This window comes from Syngnathus leptorhynchus, chromosome 1 (genome assembly GCF_054491065.1).
Source record: "Syngnathus leptorhynchus isolate UIUO chromosome 1, UIUO_Slep, whole genome shotgun sequence".
Lineage (NCBI taxonomy): Eukaryota > Metazoa > Chordata > Actinopteri > Syngnathiformes > Syngnathidae > Syngnathus > Syngnathus leptorhynchus.
In genome coordinates, this window is record NC_141195.1 from 4544683 (window position 1) to 4565730 (window position 21048).

General features: G+C 40.4%; 1 protein-coding gene across 1 annotated transcript in view; it reads left to right on the plus strand.

The window, feature by feature from the left end:
• celsr3 (cadherin, EGF LAG seven-pass G-type receptor 3) overlaps positions 1-21048 on the plus strand; it is a 60740-nt gene that overhangs the window by 10833 nt on the left and 28859 nt on the right. Inside the window, exons 2-8 of the mRNA XM_085925916.1 lie at positions 3582-3925; positions 4627-4915; positions 14520-14742; positions 17566-17681; positions 17790-17878; positions 18176-18190; positions 18926-19083. Coding sequence (XP_085782042.1) covers positions 3582-3925; positions 4627-4915; positions 14520-14742; positions 17566-17681; positions 17790-17878; positions 18176-18190; positions 18926-19083 — 1234 coding nt within the window. The remainder of the gene's footprint in view (positions 1-3581; positions 3926-4626; positions 4916-14519; positions 14743-17565; positions 17682-17789; positions 17879-18175; positions 18191-18925; positions 19084-21048) is intronic.

Consider the following 21048-nt stretch of genomic DNA (forward strand, 5'->3'; position numbering starts at 1 on the left):
AAGTTATACACTCAAACACACTCATTCAATTTTTTATCGACTTGCAGTGTTCATGAGTAATGCATGCCCTGAAAATGAAAAGCTAATTTTTTTCACATCTAAGGCTAGAATTTGATCATTTAGGACACACTGAATGAAGCTTACAATTTTTGGTGGGTAGAGTTTTTGGACTTGTTAAACCACGGCACAAGTCTCCTTAAGAGACCAAACGTGCCTTGTGAAAGGATTTCCTTATTGTTGGTGGAAAAATGCTGTCTGAAAAATAATATCTTGTGTTCCTTTTGTATGGAAACTTGCGAGCAAATGCGCCATTATTGGTGTTAACATTCGTCTACAGTAGAATCATGGATTTTTTTTCAATTTCAATGCCTCATTCCATTATACTGTAATTATTTATTGATTTTAATTTTCCAAGTACAATTTTCACATTTGTTATGACCATACGTATAAATATATACATATATGTAAAGATATATCCAATGTGTAAACAACAGTAAATATATTGTTTTATCAAGGCGGAATGATTTGTAGATGCAGCTCATCCATCTGATTTACAACATTCTTAATTGTCATACAATTGCAAAGCAAGTTAAAGCAAAACAACAACTCGGAAAGACATCTAACTTTGACAATGCCAATCCAATCACCCGGTAACGGCGATGATGACAAAGTGGATCAGCGGGAAGTGATTTGACACCCGGGGAGCGGTTCATGGTATCGGTATTTTGCTCAAGGACAGCACAGCTGGGGGTCCGAAGACTGTTGGGGGTTGATGGTCGATTGCTGCATCCTCTCAAGTCTGTCTACGCTTGCTAAATCGCTTTTTTATTTTGCCACAATCGTCTACCGGTCGATGACGTTGAACCAGCATCCCCGTGGTGTTGAGCTTTGAGCTTCATCTCTTGGCCAAGGTAACCTCGCTTCTCTTCTTCTCAGATTTATTTCACTTGACACACCAACACCTTGTCACCGGCCAACTCCTTTTGAATATGAAGAGTTCATTGTCACTGAATTGAGGTATGCAACGACCACATGCTTGGCAGCGGTTCCCTCATCACTTTTCTCAGAAATGTTGGTTGAATTCCAAATGACCTCAGGGGCTTTCAACTTTCCAATTTTTTATAATCGCATTCGGTAGATTATTTGTTTCCATCCCCCCCCCTCCAAAAAACGACAACATATTTTCGTGTCTGCTTTCAGCTGCAACTGTGGCGTTTCATTGAACTTGACTTTGCAGACTATCTTAACTGGATGTGAGCTTGGGAGGCTCTGACATTCAAGGAGCTTTCACTATTAGTCAAGCTACCTGGGAACGTGAGATAGCGCTGGAATGCTCACTTGTCGACCCAGGGAGCATCTTAAAAGCCGAACACTTATTGGACCCGCTTGGTGTTCTGGCACCAGTGGGACCTTACTGGTGATTCCGCATCAGCGTGTTCATTCTTTAAAGCGCTCTGCTGCTTTTCAAGGGGAAGATGTCTTCATATCCACACGGGTCAAAAAGGCTTCTATCAAGTTATTAAAAAATCTTTTGTTCAACAACATATACCAAAGTAACTTTCTATTTGTGGCCTTTGGAAGATATTAATGTTTTATTGTCTCCATGCACGCTAAAGCACCATAAAGGCTGATTAATTATTTATGACTTGGATTTTTTTATGTGCCAAATCACCTGTCCTCACTTTGTATCTATCAGAGTGCTTCACTCTGGTTCCACGGCTTTCTATCGCAAAGTCGGATATATATTTCTCAATGAATAAATGATGGTATTAGCCAGCAGCAGTAATCTCGCTCATCTCTTCTCGACGGCGCAAGAGTTTCAAGCTATAGTCCCCCCCCCCCCCCATTTAAAGCGACTTCTGCTGCACTCCACAGGCACTCACATCTCCGCTTGAGATGATGTTTGACCTTGTTTGTTCAAGTTTCATTGAATGTCTAATGATGGATTTGCAACATGTCAGTCAAAGTCTCATGCGCTACTGAAGCAAGCTTAGTCTTCTTAACCTTCATCAGAGTGTCATAACTGTTTATTGCGAGGCCAGAGAGTAGAGCGAGCTATGTTGTGTTCTTTTGTATTTCAATCCTCATCCAAATTTGAATAACTTCCAACATCACACCTAAATGCAATGTAATTCATAGAAAAGAAGAAATGGCCTTTATTTTTCCAGAAGTCATTATGTACATTTTGTTTTAACATTCCGCACCACAACAAAGCATTTAGCAGTTTCAATACCCACTGCTGTTCGCAGATTGCTTTAATTTGCTTCTTTTCAAGTCTTCTAATTGAGAAATGAGTAAACTAAAACTACTGCACAAATATACTAAGAGATTAATGTGAGGTTTTTTTAATGTGCTATCCATCATGACAATTAACAAAATATGGCAGTAGACAGTAAACCCACAACTCAGAACAGTCAATTTTTTTTTATTATTATTTAATACCTAAACAATGGATGTCCAAACAAAATGTGTGAGTGTGTGTGCGCAAGTGTGATTAAGTCCTCCTCCAGCAGATTATCCAGTCATTCTCAAGATTTCCTCCATTTAAATAACAATAGGAGATCATCTTCAATTTGTGTGACATGGCGGGATGACAACAATGAAAAAATGTTGCCCTCTGAAGTTGAGGATGATGAGATGTCGTTTGTTGAAACGTGCTGTGTGAGCAGAGCTATCAGTTATGACTCCATAATTAGTCCATCTAGCCTGTAAGCGTCCATTTTCTTCATGTTAAAGTCAGGGATTTTTCTGGCTTCTTATTTACTGCCTTCGTCTATGTTTGTGCGTGTCTTAGAGGTCAGTAGGGAGCGAGGTTCCTCATAATCCGATAATCAAACCAGCTGCCACCACCAGCCAACCCCCATCCTCGCTTCCGCCTTTCTCTCTTTTTTTTAGCCCACTCTCCTTCTGTTGCTTTCACTTTTTTTTTTCTTTTTAACAAATTCATTGATTCTCTGTTTATTAATTCTTAAATTAACAAATTACGAGATAGATTAAACCATTCAAATATCTTAGTCGGGAAAATGACCTAATAAAAGCCAGTGATTCGTAATACTATTACACTGACTGTATATTTGATGATCCTCAAGTCATCATTTTGTTATGATTTCTTCTTCCATATTCCTGTTCAATAAGATTTTTTTTTAATTCAAATATACTGTATCCTTGTTTATTTATTTATTCTTTACTAATTGTACGTTAGCCGTCCACCACTTTCACCACTGTTGCCAACCGTGCGCAATCTGTCATCCCCACTGTGTCTTCATTCACATACAGTACCTCTCATCTTGATTATCTTGCTTGGGAGTGGTCATTTTTCCTCCCCCAATCGCATTACATATTCCAATGGCAGTGGGTTGGCTGTTTGCCAAAGCCTGCAAACTAGCTTCAGAACTGCATATCCATCCATCCATTTATGACTATTAATGTTTTTTTTGTAATTTTTGTGAGCTATTTGTCTAACATATTGCGCATTACAGACCCCTCGTGTCTTCATTCGTCAACTCCTCGTTACTCCCATCAAACCGTCCTTATGAATGTTTTAATAAATCTTGTTGTTTTTCCGTTTTACCTGCTTACAGATGGTGTCCACAGTATTTCGGCGCACTGCGTCCTTCGTGTCCTCATCATTACAGAGGACATGCTGGGCAGCAGCGTCACCGTTCGCCTGCAGAACATGTCCCAGGAGCACTTCCTCTCACCGCTACTGGGTCACTTCCTGGAGGGTGTGTCGGCGGTTCTCTCGGTGCCCGTCGAGGATGTTTTCGTCTTCAACATCCAGCCGGATATGGACGAGGTGTCGGGAGGAATCCTGAATGTGAGCTTCTCTGCTGCGCTCCCAGGAGGACACTTCTTTCCTTCCGAGGCCCTGGAGGAACAACTGTATCTGAACAGGCCGCGGTTGACCTCGCTCACACAGATGGAGGTTTGTAACCCTGCAAGAAACTCCCAACTCAGTTGCTATGTTTATTTTTGTTCCCATGGCAACATAAACCATGAAAAGGAGTTTAACCTTGGGGGAAGAAAGATGCAGTTTGAATGCAATCAATTTATATAGGCTACTAGTACCGTGCGTATATAGACATGCATTGATTCACAAATAATGAAAAAAAATATGTGAGGAGCACTAATGCCATTGTGCATCAAACATATTTTCTTTTTGTGTTCACCTTGAATTGCAGCCATAGTTTTGACTGTATTAGATTATGACTTGAATGTCAACAATTACCTGATTATGACTTGAATGTCAGGTAATGCAAACTAAAATATTTTGTTTGTGATAAAAGATGTATTAGATTTCCCTCCAGGATACAAAGGCGTAATTGTGGACAGATGAGCTATGAAATAATGATAATGACATCACCCAATAGCTCTGGCCAAGTGATCAATCTGAATGTTTTTGGTTCTCATTTCCATGGTCGATCACCAGTTTTGAAGCAGAAGTCAAGGAAAATTTGTTGCAAGCTTTCGCCAGCCACATAAAATGAATGGAAGCATGACACCTGTAATGGATTGGCTCAGATGTTATTCCTAAACTTAATGAGGGCATATCTACATCATATCTGAAGATGCTTTGACATCCTGTGATCAGTGTCTTTCTTTTTTGGACCTTTTCTGTGCCCTCAGGTCCTTCCATTTGACGACAACGTGTGTCTACGCGAACCGTGTCAGAACTATATGAAGTGCATCTCCGTGTTACGCTTCAATAGCTCCGCCCCCTTCATCTCCTCACCTTCCATCTTGTTCCGACCCATTCATCCCATTGCCGGCCTGCGCTGCCGCTGCCCCGTGGGCTTCACTGGTGACTACTGTGAGACGGAGATCAATCTGTGCTACTCCAACCCCTGCCTGAACGGAGGGGTGTGCGCCCGCAAAGAGGGAGGTTACACGTGCATCTGCCGTGAGGACTACACTGGTGAGTGATGATGCACACTTTTTATACTAGCAGCAGAATTACTTCATTAGGATGTTTTACTTGAATTCAGAAGTTTATTATGCTAGCTAGAACTTCTTAAAAGACAAAATTAATTTAGCAGGAAACTCAGGATGGAAGCAAATGTAAGCAATAATGTTGTCATTATATGATATTGGTTCCTACTAATCAAATTTTAATGACTGAATGGCACAGGCAAATGCTTATTTAAGCCTGGCCAATTTATTTATTTATTTATTTATTTATTTATTTATTTATTTACAAAGTTCACATATTTGCTGAAGCTGCTAGTACTAGGTAATTACAAAAACAAAGCAAAAAATAATAAACAATTCATTGTTATTCAAATCAATATTTACAACCTTCAAAAATAGCTTTGCAAACAAGTACTTCACTAAAAGTGATTCACAGATTTTCCAATACCATATATATTTGCATAATTTCAGTAAACTTGCAAACAGTTCTTGAATCACATTGAAATTCCTGGATTACAAAGAGCTTTTGTATCAGGTGAGAAATTTTGTGTTTTGACTGTATGAGTGTAATAATAAGTTTTAATAATTATCAATAATATGTGTTGCTGTCTTTTGCAAAACAACAATATAATGATAGTAATGATAAAACTATCAAAATTATGAATAAACAATATTTACTTAGCTTCCAAACATATTGTTACATTTTCAGTTTGAACATAGGAGGTAGGCCAAATGCTAAAAACATTTTTTTTTTTACTCACGCATGCCCAATATGCTGTGGCATGATGGGAAATATGCTACATTTGTAGCATTAAGCCTACAAGTACGTTTGAACATATTTGCCAGTCAAAATAGTGAATTTTCTTCCAATATATTGATTATTGCATAATAATTGCTGTCTCGTAATTTTGATTATTGACATTGAAAAAGGTACTGGTGGCTAAATTATAATTATATCGTACTAGAGGTTACCAAATAAGAAACATTTGTGTGCCATATCTGTGAAATAGGCTTTCATTTTAACCCAGGAATTTAGCAGGTGAAAAAGAGAGTTTCTTCTTTCAGAAATTGGTTCTCTCCATTGGAAAGCTTCACAAATAGAAGCAGCTAATGATGGCCATGCTGTGTGAATTCATGTTCATGTAATTACTCTGGATGTGGTTCACATTTACCACAGTGTTACAAGTGTGTTAGGCCACTCATGAATTTCAAATCTGCATCCTTTCCAAATAAATGGGTGCCCTCGGGTAAAAATGTTTCTTTTTTTTTTTTTTGTCGGCACGCTCAGGAAAAGAACACACGTGTGAAGTTTCTGTGAGCTGAAGTTAACATTTTCCTTTGTTGGTGTCCCACATTGAGATTGTTTTTGATCTGGTCTGTTTTCCCTCTTTTGTCATGTGGCGCCTGACAACTTGAAACACGCACCATTGCCATGTGGGAAAACTTTGACTTTGCGGTTGTCTACCTGTTAGTTTGTCATTTACCCACAGCACGGCTACTTTATACTACTTTGCTTTAGTCTCTAAGCTTCTGTTTTTTTACTTCATTTTGTATTTGATTTGAATTGATGCTGTGCAGTGTCACATCAGAGAGAAAAAGTAGTTTCAAACTCCCACTGAGACATTCAAGAAGAGTCACGACAAATGGAATGAAAACGAAGCACAATTGGTGGGGAATACAGAAGTCAAGAACACTAGTGGAGTGATGACTAATATCCATATATATGTATATGATTAATAATTGTTAGTTCTCCAATGGTGTCAGGAAAGTAGAAAAGACTGACTTGATGTGAATGAGGCAGCCTCGAGAAGTAAAGGTGTATGCGTGACTTATCCAGGACAAATCAAGGGTCTGTCTGAATATAAGTAGCAGATTAATCACACCATATGCCTCCCTAGATCTGAATGGATGTTTCTTAGTAACCATTCCAGTACCCTCGCCTAAACTCAGCTGGGATCAGTTTCAGATCAACTCCTAATAAGGACATGCAAAATTTTAGAGTATGTATTTTTTATTATTGTGTTTCAAAGGTAGTCAGTACGTTACAGAATTTAAGGAACATAAAAGCCTCTATGGACCTAGTTCAAATTGACTCTTTCTGTGTTTCTGCTGAACCCAGCTGGTGCTTTAACTCAACTGTAGTGTGAATTAGATCTTAAACATTTGATAACCCTGATGCCATGAAAAAGCAGGATGAAGGCAAATTATCTCATGCGACACTCAAGATGGTGATATATTATCACACTGTATATGCAGTCTGCTTGGAAGAGACAAGACACAAGCAGGGATGCAGACTAAATTTGTTTGTGAGGAGACGGAAAGTCGACGTAAATAGAAATGAATTCTCATGGTGGTTGTGCAGCAGGCTCTATTTCATACACAGTGAAGCTGAGACAAAGCTAAAGAGGAAGCGCAGGATAGGTGGGGATGAGATTAGTTTTACCTGCTATGACTATTAAATTGACATATAATCTATTTTACAGGGAAGAGTGAGCAACATCACATATCTAAGATCTAGAAATGCATCTGCTCAATTGGTTGGTGTGTTATCAAACTAGTGTAAAATAAAAAAAAGCTGCATTCATCTAGTGCAGTAAATTTCAGTGAAGGTGAAAAATGTAGTGCAACCCGACAATTTTGAACTGGAAGAACAGAGGAGAGCTTTGTCTGTAACAAAGCAGGGAGAAGTGTGAGGGCATTTAAAACAATCTTCCGAAAGGCAAACTACGGAGTACAATGACCTGAGGGAGGGGATAGTACCAAAACTAGACCGCTATCTCGTTGCACTCATCGACATACATCATCATTACTGCCACGCTGTTCTCATGAGAAGGTAGTACAATTTAGTATGACCAGTCACGCAGTACTGGTGTATATTTAAGGTTGCTTAAACACAGGAAGATGTGCACCTGATTCAACAAGGCCTCAGCACAGCACTGCAGCTCTCCAAATCTGGTGGTCGAAAAAGGTGCGTGTAACTATCCATGGGGGCGGGTTTGGTAAATCTGCAGGCTAGCAGATCTATAAGAGGGAGGTCTCTGCTGCTGTGGGAATAATCAACAGCAAACTTTGATTGTATCAGTCGTGCACTGACAGCTGTGGGAATAATCAATAGCCAACTTCGATTGTATCAGCCGCGCACTGACAGTGTTGACATGCCGGAACGGAGACAACCACTTTTTTGACATAGGCGAAGTGGGCGCATGGGGATCCAAAACATTTTCTCATCTTAAAATGATGAGGCAACCTAAAAAAGTCGTTCTGGGGATTTAAGATACAGCGGGCCTCCATTTCCCAGACATCATCATTGCCCCTTACCCCCAATTATTTGGTTGCGCTGACCATTAGGTTTAAAAAATTAAAATTATGATAAAAAAAAAAGAATCTAAAACGCTGCTCCCAATTAATATATATATATATATATATATATATATATATATATATATATATATATATATATATATATATATATATATATATATATATATATATATATATATATTTTTTTTTTTATATAATAAAATATCCATCATAATCCACTGCACGTCCTCTGAGCTTGTTATCTGTCTGCCTGCGTTCCAGTCGAACCCATGAAAGTCACATTGCAGCAGCAGTATACCCTGCACCAGCACTTAGACATGGTCTGAGCTGGTGCAAGTTTACATCGACTTTCTGCCACCCTTTAGTCACTCGGCCTGTCTCATCTCCTGTATATATAACTCCTTTTGCTGCGGTGGTATACCCTGCTCAGTGGAAACCGGTCTGCCAAATTGGCAAACATGCGCAGCCAGTCTTGCGCTTGCACAGAAATCAAGATACGCTGGCATTTGTTCCCCACCGGTAGATAAGCTTTCCAAGAAAATAGAGCCCAGTCACTTCACATATGTCCCGTGTAGTTTGTTCTTTTTTATTTGGGGGGGAGGAAGGGCATTATTTCCGCAACAACCAGCTATTGTAGCTGGCCCTTCTACTAGACACAAAAAGAACCAAAATCAAAACACGCGGAGTTCATAACTTGATGCTCGCTGAAACAAAGACAAGTGAGCTATGTCGAGGGCTCATGTTATATAATGTACGAAGGCCGTTCGAACACCAAGATTTTGTGTCTTTTCAGGCCCTCCCAGAGTGCTTAATCTTCAGTTCAGTCACAAAATTTTAATATACAATGTTATAGAAGCACTTTATAAAATTTACAGTTTACTGTTGTCCATGAGCTATATAAAAGCAGTGGAAATTTTGCAGTCTAGATAAATCAAAGTGTTACATAAAATGAAAGGATAAATACAGTATTGCAAATGAGAGAAAATTGAGGATGTTCGATACCACTTTTTTTCAGACCGATACCAGTACGAGTTTTCAATTCTTAAATAGTAACCAGCACCATATCCCTATATTAAAATTTTCCTTGAAATTAAAGGAAGTTCATGGCAGTACAGTCATCCCTCCTACTTCGCGGCTTCAACTATCGCGGCTTCGCTGTATCGCGGGTTTTCAAAAATAAATTAATGATTTTATCGCAGAAATTTCATCATTTCACGAGGTTTCGCGGCCACTTGAGTTTCTTCATTTTCCTTTAATAATGATAGCTTATGTTTAAAAGTCGTTTTCTTGTTTTGAAATGAATAAATTAAAGAGTCAGTACAGTATACTTTATCGTCACATGTGACTTCAGGGCGTTCTCTCTGTTGTATATTTAGATGTTGTATATTTTGGACGAACTCATGTTCCGTAGTGGGAAAACCCCGGATGTGGGAGGGGGAGCTTCGGGGACGTTCAGTGTTGTGATGTACGGCCAGTGAACTGACTGTGATGAAAGGAATAAAGCAGTATCCATCATGTCGTTGTCCGAACCATGCTTGCTACATCAGAACCTGGAAAATAGTAAAGATATAACACTCTCCACCGGCGGTGGCCTTCATCTGGACATAGCAATACACTGTTAGTCTCGTCGCTAAGGCATGAATGCGGAGCGCACAGTCCATTGATATGAAAGTCCCCTAGCAGTGAGCTGGTTGATGTCAGCGATAAAAATAGAATATCTTCCAAGAATAGCTCAAAAAAATCTAGTTTCTATTTCGCGGAAATTCCCATTTCGCGGGTGGGTCTGGAACGTAACCCCCGCGAAGTAGGAGGGATTACTGTATTCTATTCTTCTAATTTCTACTTCCTGTTGGTAAGAACGGTCACAAAATGCTGATACCAGATATTGGTACTTGCCCATCCCTAGAAAAAAAAGATTCCAGTGGAAATCTTTTTACCTTTGAACAGCTGCTGTCAAGTAATTGAACCCAGGAATTGGAAACTGCCTTTCAGAATACAGCTATGCTTTTGTCGACAATTAAATGATGACAGCAAAGATTGTTTATTGATGCAAAAAAAGTCACAGATTAAGCAAATTGGTTGATTTGCAGTTCATTATGCATTTCTTGAGGGGCTGGAGGAGAGAGAATGATCAAGAGGGGGAGACGATTTAAAAGGGAGCAAGACCTACAGGAGGAAGACAACAGGCAGGAAAGAGGGATCTGCGCAGAGTATATCGGCCTCCGGGGATGTACCATGTGATGAGGTGGAAGAGGAGGGAGCGACCGGGCGTTGGGAGCCGAGGCGAAGCAAACCAAGATGCTGAGGGGTACTTGAAGAATATAGTGGCTTTGATGAATAAAACATCTGCATGAATGAAGGGATGGTGAGAATACATTAAGCTCAGCATGGAGGAGGAAGAAGAGATGAGCAACTAAAGATGAGGCAAGATGGATAAATACTTAGAGAGAACACAGGTGAGGAAAGGAAGGATGAAGCAATAGACTGGAGGGAGGCAAAGTGAAACAAAACTTAGAACTGATTAGGTAAGTGATAATTCAGGTAGAGCCATCATATTTTGGGACTGCAAGTGGACATTTGCTGAAGTTAAGGTCTACAGTCTAAACAGATATTTTAACATTTTATTCATAGTGCAGCAAAAAAAAAAAAAAAAATGCCGTTGCAGGCCTCGTGTAGTGTGACAATTTTGTGGCTGAAGTTTTAACGAGGACGGCTCGGTGGCGCACTGGGTAGCACGTCCACCTCACAGTTAGGAGGGTGCGGATTCGAGTTCACCTGTGTGGAGTTTGCATGTTCTCCCCGTGTCCGCGTGGGTTTTCTCTGGGCACTCCGGTTTCCTCCCACATCCCAAAAACATGCTTGGTAGGTTGATTGAAGACTCAAAATTTTCCCTAGGTATGAATGCGAGTGCGGATGGCTGTTTGTCTCTGTGTGCCCTGCGATTGGCAGGCAACCGGTTCAGGGTGTCCCCCGCCTACTGCCCGATGACGGCTGGGATAGGCTCCAGCACGCCCCCGTGGGGACGAAGCGGTTCAGAAAATGGATGGATGGAAATTTTAACAACTGTTGGTCAATTTTATTGAGAATGAGAGGAGCCGCTTTGATTGGCTGTGAATCTGTTGTGGTCACACTCACAGTGACACAAACCACCTGTTTCTGACAAGCCTTGTGCCTCTGTGAAAATATCAACATTTGTTGTAGCCTGTCTTGTTGCACTGCAGAGACTGCCATTTGCTCAAAATCTTTGGATTCTTTGTATCCTTTATTATCCTTGGGAATATTTTCTGTGGAACGTTTTTGACTGCCTCTTGTCACAATCCAAGGATGAAAAAGAAATGCACTGCAATCCTGCCTGTTGTTCTTGACTTCCTCTAATTGGGATGTATCTATGTTTTTTCAGTTATTTCTATTCTTTCTCCAATTTATTTTCAGCTTTTGTCTCCATCCAACTGTGCGTGCAAAATGGACCAGCCTGTGTGTTTGGCACGTACGCATGTGCATTTGCGTTTCTGTGCGTGTGTGTGTGTGTGTGTGTGTATGTGTGTGTGTGTGTGTGTATTTATAAGTGCGTTTAATAATGAACATGCACTATTCATGAATATTAATGTCTATTCATTTATTTTAATATTAATGAGTCTGTGCAGATAAGTGTTCCAAGAGAGAAAGGCAAGACAGGCAATTTGCTGCATTAGCAAAACTGTGTTCTTGTTGCCCAGGTTGACATACATGGACGCATAGTTACGTTTCTGTTGGAGCGAGAACGTGACGCCACTACTGGAAGATGCACTAATATGACAATCATTTGGTTATTGGTTTAACGGTAAGACGATGAAGACTTGGAAGGACAAACAAATGAAGAGTAGGAAAGTGGTGGTGCGATGGGAGAAACCCCAAGTTTAACCCATAGACCAGCTCTGCACATATTATTCAAAGGAATATCTAAGTATAGTAATTACGATGATCTGGCAAGCCTGGAAGCACTCACAAACCATTCAGATTCCTCTGAAGACATTCTCTATGTGGCTCAGAGCCATGAGAAGAGGGAAGACTGAGTCTTTTGCTGTTTGGCTTCACTTGTGTGTGGGCGTGTGTGTTGGAGGGCCCTTACCTGCCCTGTAAGCATGTGTAGCTATTGTATGTATGTCTCAATGTCTTTTCTGTCTGATGATATTTTCATCCAAACTACCATGAGGAATGGGAAAGGTTTCTATTGACTTACAACCGTGTGTGTGTGTGTGTGTGTGTGTGTGTGTGTGTGTGTGTGTGTGTGTGTGTGTGTGTGTGTGTGTGTGTGTGTGTGTGTGTGTGTGTGTGTGTGTGTACATGTGTGTGTGGCCTTGTGTGATGTGTGGACTTATTGCTCGTGGGCACCAGCTAAAAGCAGCACAAACAAAGTGCCAACAGAGACAGTTACTTGATCAAACTTGACAGCCTCGAGGGCAAGGGCAATGATTCTTTGTGCTTTGTGTTTTTTTGTGTTTGCCTGTTTGTGTGTGTGTTTGGTGTGCAAATGAGAGAAATACTGGAAGTCTGACACACAAAATTAGATTTATTGCTTATGTATGTAATCAGAATGTCATTCTGTTTGCCATCTTCTGCAGTGTGGATGTTTGAAATGCCGCCGTCAGGCTCTACTGAGGGTCCTTAAGGAGCAATTTATCTGGAGGCCAGTTTAAAACCCAGTTTGCTCTTTTTATATAGAGAAGCCAAGGGGGATGGGGTGCGAGTGTGAGCAGCTGCTGTGTCAGAATATGTTTGTGTCCGAATGTGCTCCAGGAAAGGTAGAAACAGAGCATTGATGTGCTGCATTCTGTGTGTGGCGATGAAGGGCTTACGGGGGTGTTTCTTTTCATAGACAGATAATGTAGAGCTTGTTTTTGATTTCTTACCTCCACCAAGGAGGCTGCTTTTATCAATCTGTTGTTCTACGTTCAAATGTACATTCCCAATAAATTGGAACAATACTCATTGAAACGGAACTAGCCAGAACTTTCTGAAATGTGACGTGGGATGAGGCCACCCAGTTGGATTTTGTTACTTTCAAATTTGGGGTAAATGCTGTTTAGGCATAAACCTTGCATTGATGACTGCTACTTATTCAGTTAGTCTGTGTTGAGAAGAAATAAAGGCAACACATTTGTTAATTTATGTTGGCAGTCATTGCTCATTCACTCTATCTCATCAAATCTCATGAGATGAGGTCATTTGTTAAGAGACAGGCTAGCTGTTTCACCCAAATGATCCCTTTTTGGAGGTCAGATTGCCCATTATATTTTTTTGTGTTTTTCCATAATATCTTGCGTTTGCTCCATTTGATCAACCATAAAGGTCAGTCTGCTACAAAAGAAACTCTTTAGTCCTCCTCAAGGAATCAGCACCCTGCTGGTGTACTCCATAATGAAGGAGACGTTTGCATAAAAAGGAGAGTATAATTGGCTGCCTGATTGGGAAGAAAAACCAAGTCTATGAATATGGTGCATAATGAAGATACAATCAGCGCTGTTTATTGCACTACTTTTCCATCCTCAAAACATTGAGGTAAATCTTTCTGAAGGCTATAGAACAACAATAAGAAACAATAACAACAATAACGCTGATTAATTAAAAAATACTTTTTTTTTTCTCGTGTGGTACATTATGAACATGTTTCTGCCCCTTCGGTGACCTGCAAATTTTGACTGCACATTTCGCAGAATCTTTTTTCCTTTCAAATTTTTTGAAAATTATTTTTCTTGTTTTTTTCTTTTAGTCAGACAATGAGGCTTTTTTTTTTTTTTCATCTCAATTGGTAGGATGATCAAGAGTAATTGTTAAAAAACTCCCGATAAAGACAGAAGACGTCAAAACTAGTCTGGGTCAAAATAGTCTCATTATCTGATTAAAAAAAAAAAAAGCAACGAATAAACATAAATAAAGTCAAGGTTATTTGACTAGGTCTTATACTGCCCTAATGCTTTTTGCTGATTTAGAATGACACAAAGGAGAATTATTTTGAGTGAGTTGATTTTTGTGAATTAATGCACAAAATGAGTTCTTGCACTTCAATGTTGGTTTGCTGTTCAGCAGTTTTGCTGGAAAACAAAATCACATTTTTGATTTCTCAGTTGGCAATTTTGTTGTTTACTTCAAAACCTTTGATGCAGAATAATGGTCTTTTATACTTGCATTGACAAACATATTCTGAGCAATGAAATCCATTAAGAGCGAACCAATTTATCCATTTTTAAAAATGTAATTTTTGCCATACATCATACAACAAGCCTTATGTTTATTAAGTGTATTTCCGACAGGTGACCGATGTGAGTCCGATTGGCGAAACGGTGGCTGCGTGTCTGGGGTGTGCCGTAACGGAGGAACGTGCCGGGAACTCTCGAGCGGTGGCTTCCGCTGCGAGTGTCCTGCTGGCGGGTACGAGCGACCATACTGCACCATCACGTCCCGCTCCTTCCCCCCAAAGACCTTTGCCATGTTTCGGGGCCTCAGACAGCGGTTTCACCTCTCCATCTCTTTAACGTAAGTAGATAAAAAAGACTACTTTCTGTTGCTATCATGTTTCCTTGGGCTCTCGTCTCTCAAAATCCAATTTCCCCTCATCCAGAGATCTATAATTAGACCCTTTTGATTCTCATCTTGTACTGTTTTTTTCACTTTTGATTTGGTCTCCATCTCGTAGATCGATGTCACTCGGTTTCCTTTTCTCTTGCTTCCATCACACACACTGGTGGGCAATGTGATTTCTCCTCTTTCAACTTTCATCAGGTCTCATCAAAATGTGTATCCCTGTGGTGTTCTCTCAGTCTATCATTCAGCCTCTGGTGATCTCATCCTTTCTTTGAGAGGCCATCGAAGTGCCTTCAGTATTTCCCGTACAATGATAAAATATTCAATATTAATATTAAAATAGTTCATAAAAACCAGCAATTCTCTAAAGTGGCAGCAATGTTTAAGTTTGAGAGAGCATATCTTAAAATCCAGATTTTTATCGTCACCACAAACACTGTATGCATTACATTTAAAAATTGCAGTGTGTTCAGAAATCTTACTGCAACTGGTGCTCATTTAATAATTGTCTCCTGAGAATTTATGACAAAATATGACCATGGCGGCTCGGTGGCGCGCTGGGTAGCACGTCCGCCTCACAGTTAGGAGGGTGCGGGTTTGAGTCCACCTCCGGCCCTCCCTGTGTGGAGTTTGCATGTTCTCCCCGTGTAGGCGTGGGTTTTATTCCACTTCACAAAAACATGCTTGGTAGACCGATTGAAGACTCTAAATTGTCCCTAGGTATGAATGCGAGTGCGGATGGTTGTTTGTCTCTGTGTGCCCTGCGATTGGCTGGCAACCGGTTCAGGGTGTCCCCCGCCTACTGCCCAATGACGGCTGGGATAGGCTCCAGCACGCCAGCGACCCCAGTGGGGACAAAGCGGTTCAGAAAATGGATGGATGGATGGAAAACGATTAACATAAATTCTTCAAATTTACAGGGAACAAATCCCTCAAAGAAAGCCCTTCAACTTCTAGACTTAAAAATAAAAGTCTAGCGCGGCTGAACTTAGTGTTGTCCACACAAATCAGGATTTGCTATCTGAAATTTGAACAGCTTTAATGTTTACGACACCACAGGACAATTGGTCAGGATAATCTTTTAGAAACATCAGCCTTTGTCGACTTTAAGATGGGAATCACGGTCAAAATTGAGAGATACTATTGTTAAACTGCAGATGCCCATTAATAGTCACATGTGGGAGTCTTTCACATCAATCTTAAACGTCGTGCCTTGCTGGATGGCAAAACATTGCTGAGCTTGACATGCAGTCAAATTCTTAGCCTTGTTGAATTTTACATCTTAAGGTAGCTACTAACTGAAGCGTCTGCACTGACATTGTTACCCTGCCTGCTCTCCATATTTTATTCAGCACCCTGTTTGCTTCCAGTGAAATGTTTGGCCTGATTTTGCAGAACACAGCATTCTAGAATGCGATCGTTTCTCAAGTCCCTCCACCCCCTCCAAACAATTTTGTATCCCCGTCTTCATCAGTCACCTTCAGAGGGACACAATTTGTCATTGCCATGGGGCCTAAAGACAGATACTGGGCAAATATGCTGTGTTCCCTGGAGCTGCAGAAAGCAGTATATGTTTGTGTGTACGGGCCAGCTGGAGAGTCTGTGCTGTGCAGATGAACAAACATTAGTTGAGAAATTTTAGGAGCGAGAACATCAATATGTTTCACCAGCAGGGGACACAAATATGAACTAAAGCGTGTTTTTATGCTAAATTTGTGCAACATATTTATGTAATGTCCAATGCCATAATGCATTAGTCGTCGGCATATTGGGCACACAAAAATTTACCACAACCTTTCCTCTCCTGTGTCTGTTTTAGCTGGCCGTTGCACAACGGCTAGTTGGTTAAGAGAAATTCGATAGCTCTGCAGGATGTCGGCAAGCACGGTTCAGCACTGCTGCAGTGACTTCCAAGTCATGCAGACAATTGCTATGGAAGAAATCAATATTTGCATGATTGTAATCAGTTCACAATGTCTTCTATAATGGTCACAAAAGTTTCAAGTACACATTTACAAGATTTTCAAATTCACCTTGGCTATGATTCTGATGTCGTATGGGCTTGATGCTTTATAAGTGAAGTCTGCACCAAATCTGAATCTGGTTTTCATAGGTTATGATCTGTCATAATAGTTACTTTACTTCATTTTGACTTGGTTTTTAATTCAATTAGGTTTAATTCGTTTTTGGAGTGGGTAATTTTCATTTGGTCAAAAATGCTTTGTTTTACTTGTCATTGGTCAATTGAAACATGTTTTGATTTCCACCCCTTTATTGAAAAACAAGACATTACATGTATTTCAAAATTAACATCTACTCACTCACTCACTCACTCACTCACTCACTCACTCACTCACTCACTCACTCACTCACTCACTCACTCACTCACTCACTCACTCACTCACTCACTCACTCACTCACTCACTCACTCACTCACTCACTCACTCACTCACTCACTCACTCACTTCTTTCTTTTAAACTATATAAAATTCATGACCAGCAAAAATGAGTGGGGTTGCTGGACCAAGTAAAAAGCCAAACCGTATCTCTTTTATCCCATCGCTTGATTGACATACTGGTAAGCATCTCGGGAGTCAATCACAGTGAACCCCCCCTCACCACAGCACATAGACACAAACATTACGCATCAACGCACACACTCGCTTCTTTCTTTTAAACGACATAAAGTTTATGACCATCAAAACTTGCTTGACCAAGTAAGAAGCCAAATGTATCACTTTCATCCCATCACATTATGTATGTTTTTTTTTCTAGTTTTGCCACACTTGAGAGCAACGGTCTTCTGTTCTACAATGGACGCTTCAACGAGAAGCATGACTTTATCACTTTGGAGATCCAAGAGGGACAAGTGGTGCTTAAATACTCCACAGGTATGCACAAACACCGAGCATTACAGTTTGTCTCAATACATTGAGCTGAACGAAAAGGAAAAACTGCAAGGTTTGGTTATTTTGAGTTTGCGTATACAATACCTGCAGGTGAATCGTCCACCCAGGTGAGTCCTTTTCTGCGTGGAGGTGTGAGTGATGGGGAATGGCACACAGTTCACATCCACTATTACAACAAGGTGAGTTGCTCACAAAATCTTAGCACAATTGTGCTATTTTATGACACTTACTCACATTTCACATGTAATTTCAAAATGGCTAAAGTGTCCTTTTTTTTCCAGGCTTTGTATCGTTTGGGTTTCTCCTGAATTTTAATTGCTTTGCTTGTCTAATGAATTTATTTCATGCCAACAAAGCTCTTTTCTTGCTGACAAACATGCGATTATGCCATTGCATGGGTGTTTGCTTGTCATTGTAGCCATGCGCAGTGAATGCACATCACCTTTAATTTTCTTTTGTTCTTTTATTTTCCTCAGCCAGCTATACGCTATGTGAGTATGACTGTGTGACATGCTGTCTGTTTTCCTTTCTTACCCTGCAGATTGTGTGTAAATTAATCAGGTTATTGTGTCTTCCCTGAACAATAAATCTTTTCCTTTTTCCTTACTATGAGATACAGTATAAGCATTGTGGTCTCCCATCCCACTGGTCTGCTATACTGTATGTTAGACTGATAGTAAGACACAGGTATTGAGTGGGATACAATGTAGTCACCACCCTCTCATTTTTTGTTGATAATTTTGATCTTTAATGTGGTTTATGAGTGAGGCGGCTCGGTGGCGCACTGGGTAGCACGTCCGCCTCACATTTAGGAGGGTGCGTGTTCGATTCCACCTCTGGCCCTCCTTGAGTTCGCATGTTCTCCCCGGGCCCGCGTGGGTTTTCTCTGGGCACTCCGGTTTCCACCCACATCCCAAAAACATGCTTGGTAGGCCAATTGAAGACTCTAAAAATTGTCCCTAGGTATGAGTGCGAGTGCGGATGGTTGTTCGTCTCTGTGTGCCCTGCGATTGGCTGGCAACCAGTTCAGGGTGTCCCCCGCCTACTGCCCGATGACGGCTGGGATAGGCTCCAGCACGCCCGCGACCCCCGTGGGGACAAAGCGGTTCAGAAAATGGATGGATGGAATGTGGTTTGTCTGGTTGTCAAATAAACATCATACAAGAGTCTTAATTGAATATAAAAATTCTCTGCAATCTTATCATTTTGCTCCTTTGTGTGTTCAGCCCAAGCGCAGCATGAGTGGTGAGGCTCAGGGTCCCTCAGATGAGAAGATTGCAGTAGTGAGCATTGACGACTGCGATACAACCTTGTCACTCCGCTTCGGGAGTCAGCTTGGAAATTATAGCTGTGCTGCCCAGGGCAAACAGATCAGCAGCAAAAAGTGAGTGTGTCTTTTTATGCTAGAATATTACCGTAATTTTTTAACTATTAGTCGCTCCGGAGTATAAGTCGCACCACCCATAAAATGCACAATAACGTGAAAAAAAACATATATAAGTCGCTCCGGAGTATAAGTCGCACTTTTGGGGCGAATGTATCCATGTGTCAAAATCCAACACCAAAAACCGACACGAACCAGCAACAACAGGCTAAACGATACGGTATGCTAACGTGACATACACAAACGTGAGGCTGAGAACGGGCCTAACGTAACATTCAGAGTTATTCAAATGATTATTACATAAATAACACGTTTATCAAACCATCTGTGTCACTCCAAATCATAAAATACATCGATCATCGATCGTGTAAACAATGCCGCGTACGCGCGCCGTCGGACTCGTGATTTGCATGTCTAATTATTCCACAGACCCATATAACGATATATAAAGTATATTTCAAATAACTATCATATAGCAACAATATTACCAAACCATCTGTCACTCCAAATCATAAAATACATCGATCATCGATCGTGTAAACAATGCCGCGTACGCTCGCCGTCAGACTCGTGATTTGCATGTCTGGCGTGATGTGTGCTCGCATGCTGTCCATCACAAGCAGAGCTTGCATCCTAAATTGCATTGCTGCCCCTACTGTTTTTTTTTTTTTTTTTTTTTACATCACCACACTAAATTCTCTTCACCAGACCTGTGCTTTTTAAAAACTCAAAAAAAACAACGCTTTCCTCTCCCAGTTGTTGCGTCACGGCCAATGGTGAAATTTAAATCACCCTCCTTCAGTTTAGTTTGAAAATAACTATATTTCTTTTTCAGTTGTTGTTTTTTTTTGTTTTGTTTATTTGTTTCATGAACTTGAATATTGTGCTTTAAAGTGTGAATTGCTTTATTCGTTTTTTCAGTGTATTAAAAATAATATGTAAGGTGATCAACTGTACTAGTAAGTAATGTGTTAATGATCAAGTACATTTTTTTGAAAAAAAACACATATAAGTCGCTCCTGAGTATAAGTCGCCCCCCCACCCAAACTATGAAAAAAACCGCGACTTATAGTCCGAAAATTACGGTATGTTTACACTTGAACAGCCAGTGTGGTGTATATATATGGATGTGTTTTCAAATTGGGAAACATGTACTCCTACGACCATAAGATTCCACAATGAAAAGATCTGGAAATTTGTATATTAAGTCACCTTTCATGATACACCAATTGCTCCCCGGTGATTCGCTGTATCTCGCTTATGATCTTATTACCTGTTGTACTCATCATCTTCATTTCTTTCAGCAATGCTTGCTGATATTGCTCTCCCACTTTTAATAAAACACTTTGATGGGCTCGTGTCTTGTCACCAGAAATTCATTGGGAATTGTGTAAAGGTTATAAGGAAGAAATTATAATAATTACTAAAGAATTTTCCAGAAAATTGCATTGGTGGATATTAAGCTCATTTCCAGAAGACATTGGTCCCAATTTACCTGCCCAGCACAAGTGCAGTTTAACTGAGTGCATGGGTGGAATTTTTTTTCCTTTGATATTTTTGTAGAAAGGGGAGTTTGCACCATTGTGGGAGTAAACACAATAGACTTACTTCCTGGCCACTGAACGCAGCTTCACATTCCATCTTAATGCAGGAGAGGCTCATGCAGTCTTTGACATTGCAAAAGCAGGTATAGATTCATTGGAGTACATGCAGAAGTGCAAAATGAACATTGATGAGGAACTTCATGCGGAACTCCACCTTTCACCTCGATTGATCGTGGTCCCATGAAATAGCATAACAGACAGCTTCTTCCTCCATAGTGTCGCTCTGATGAACTCACACCACTCAGAGAGAATCAGAGATATCACTGTGCAATAACATCTCGCCACTTAAATGTTGTTAGTTAGCTGAATGTTGTCAGTCACTTAAATGTTGTACTGAGGCTGAGATCAACCGGAGTCAAAT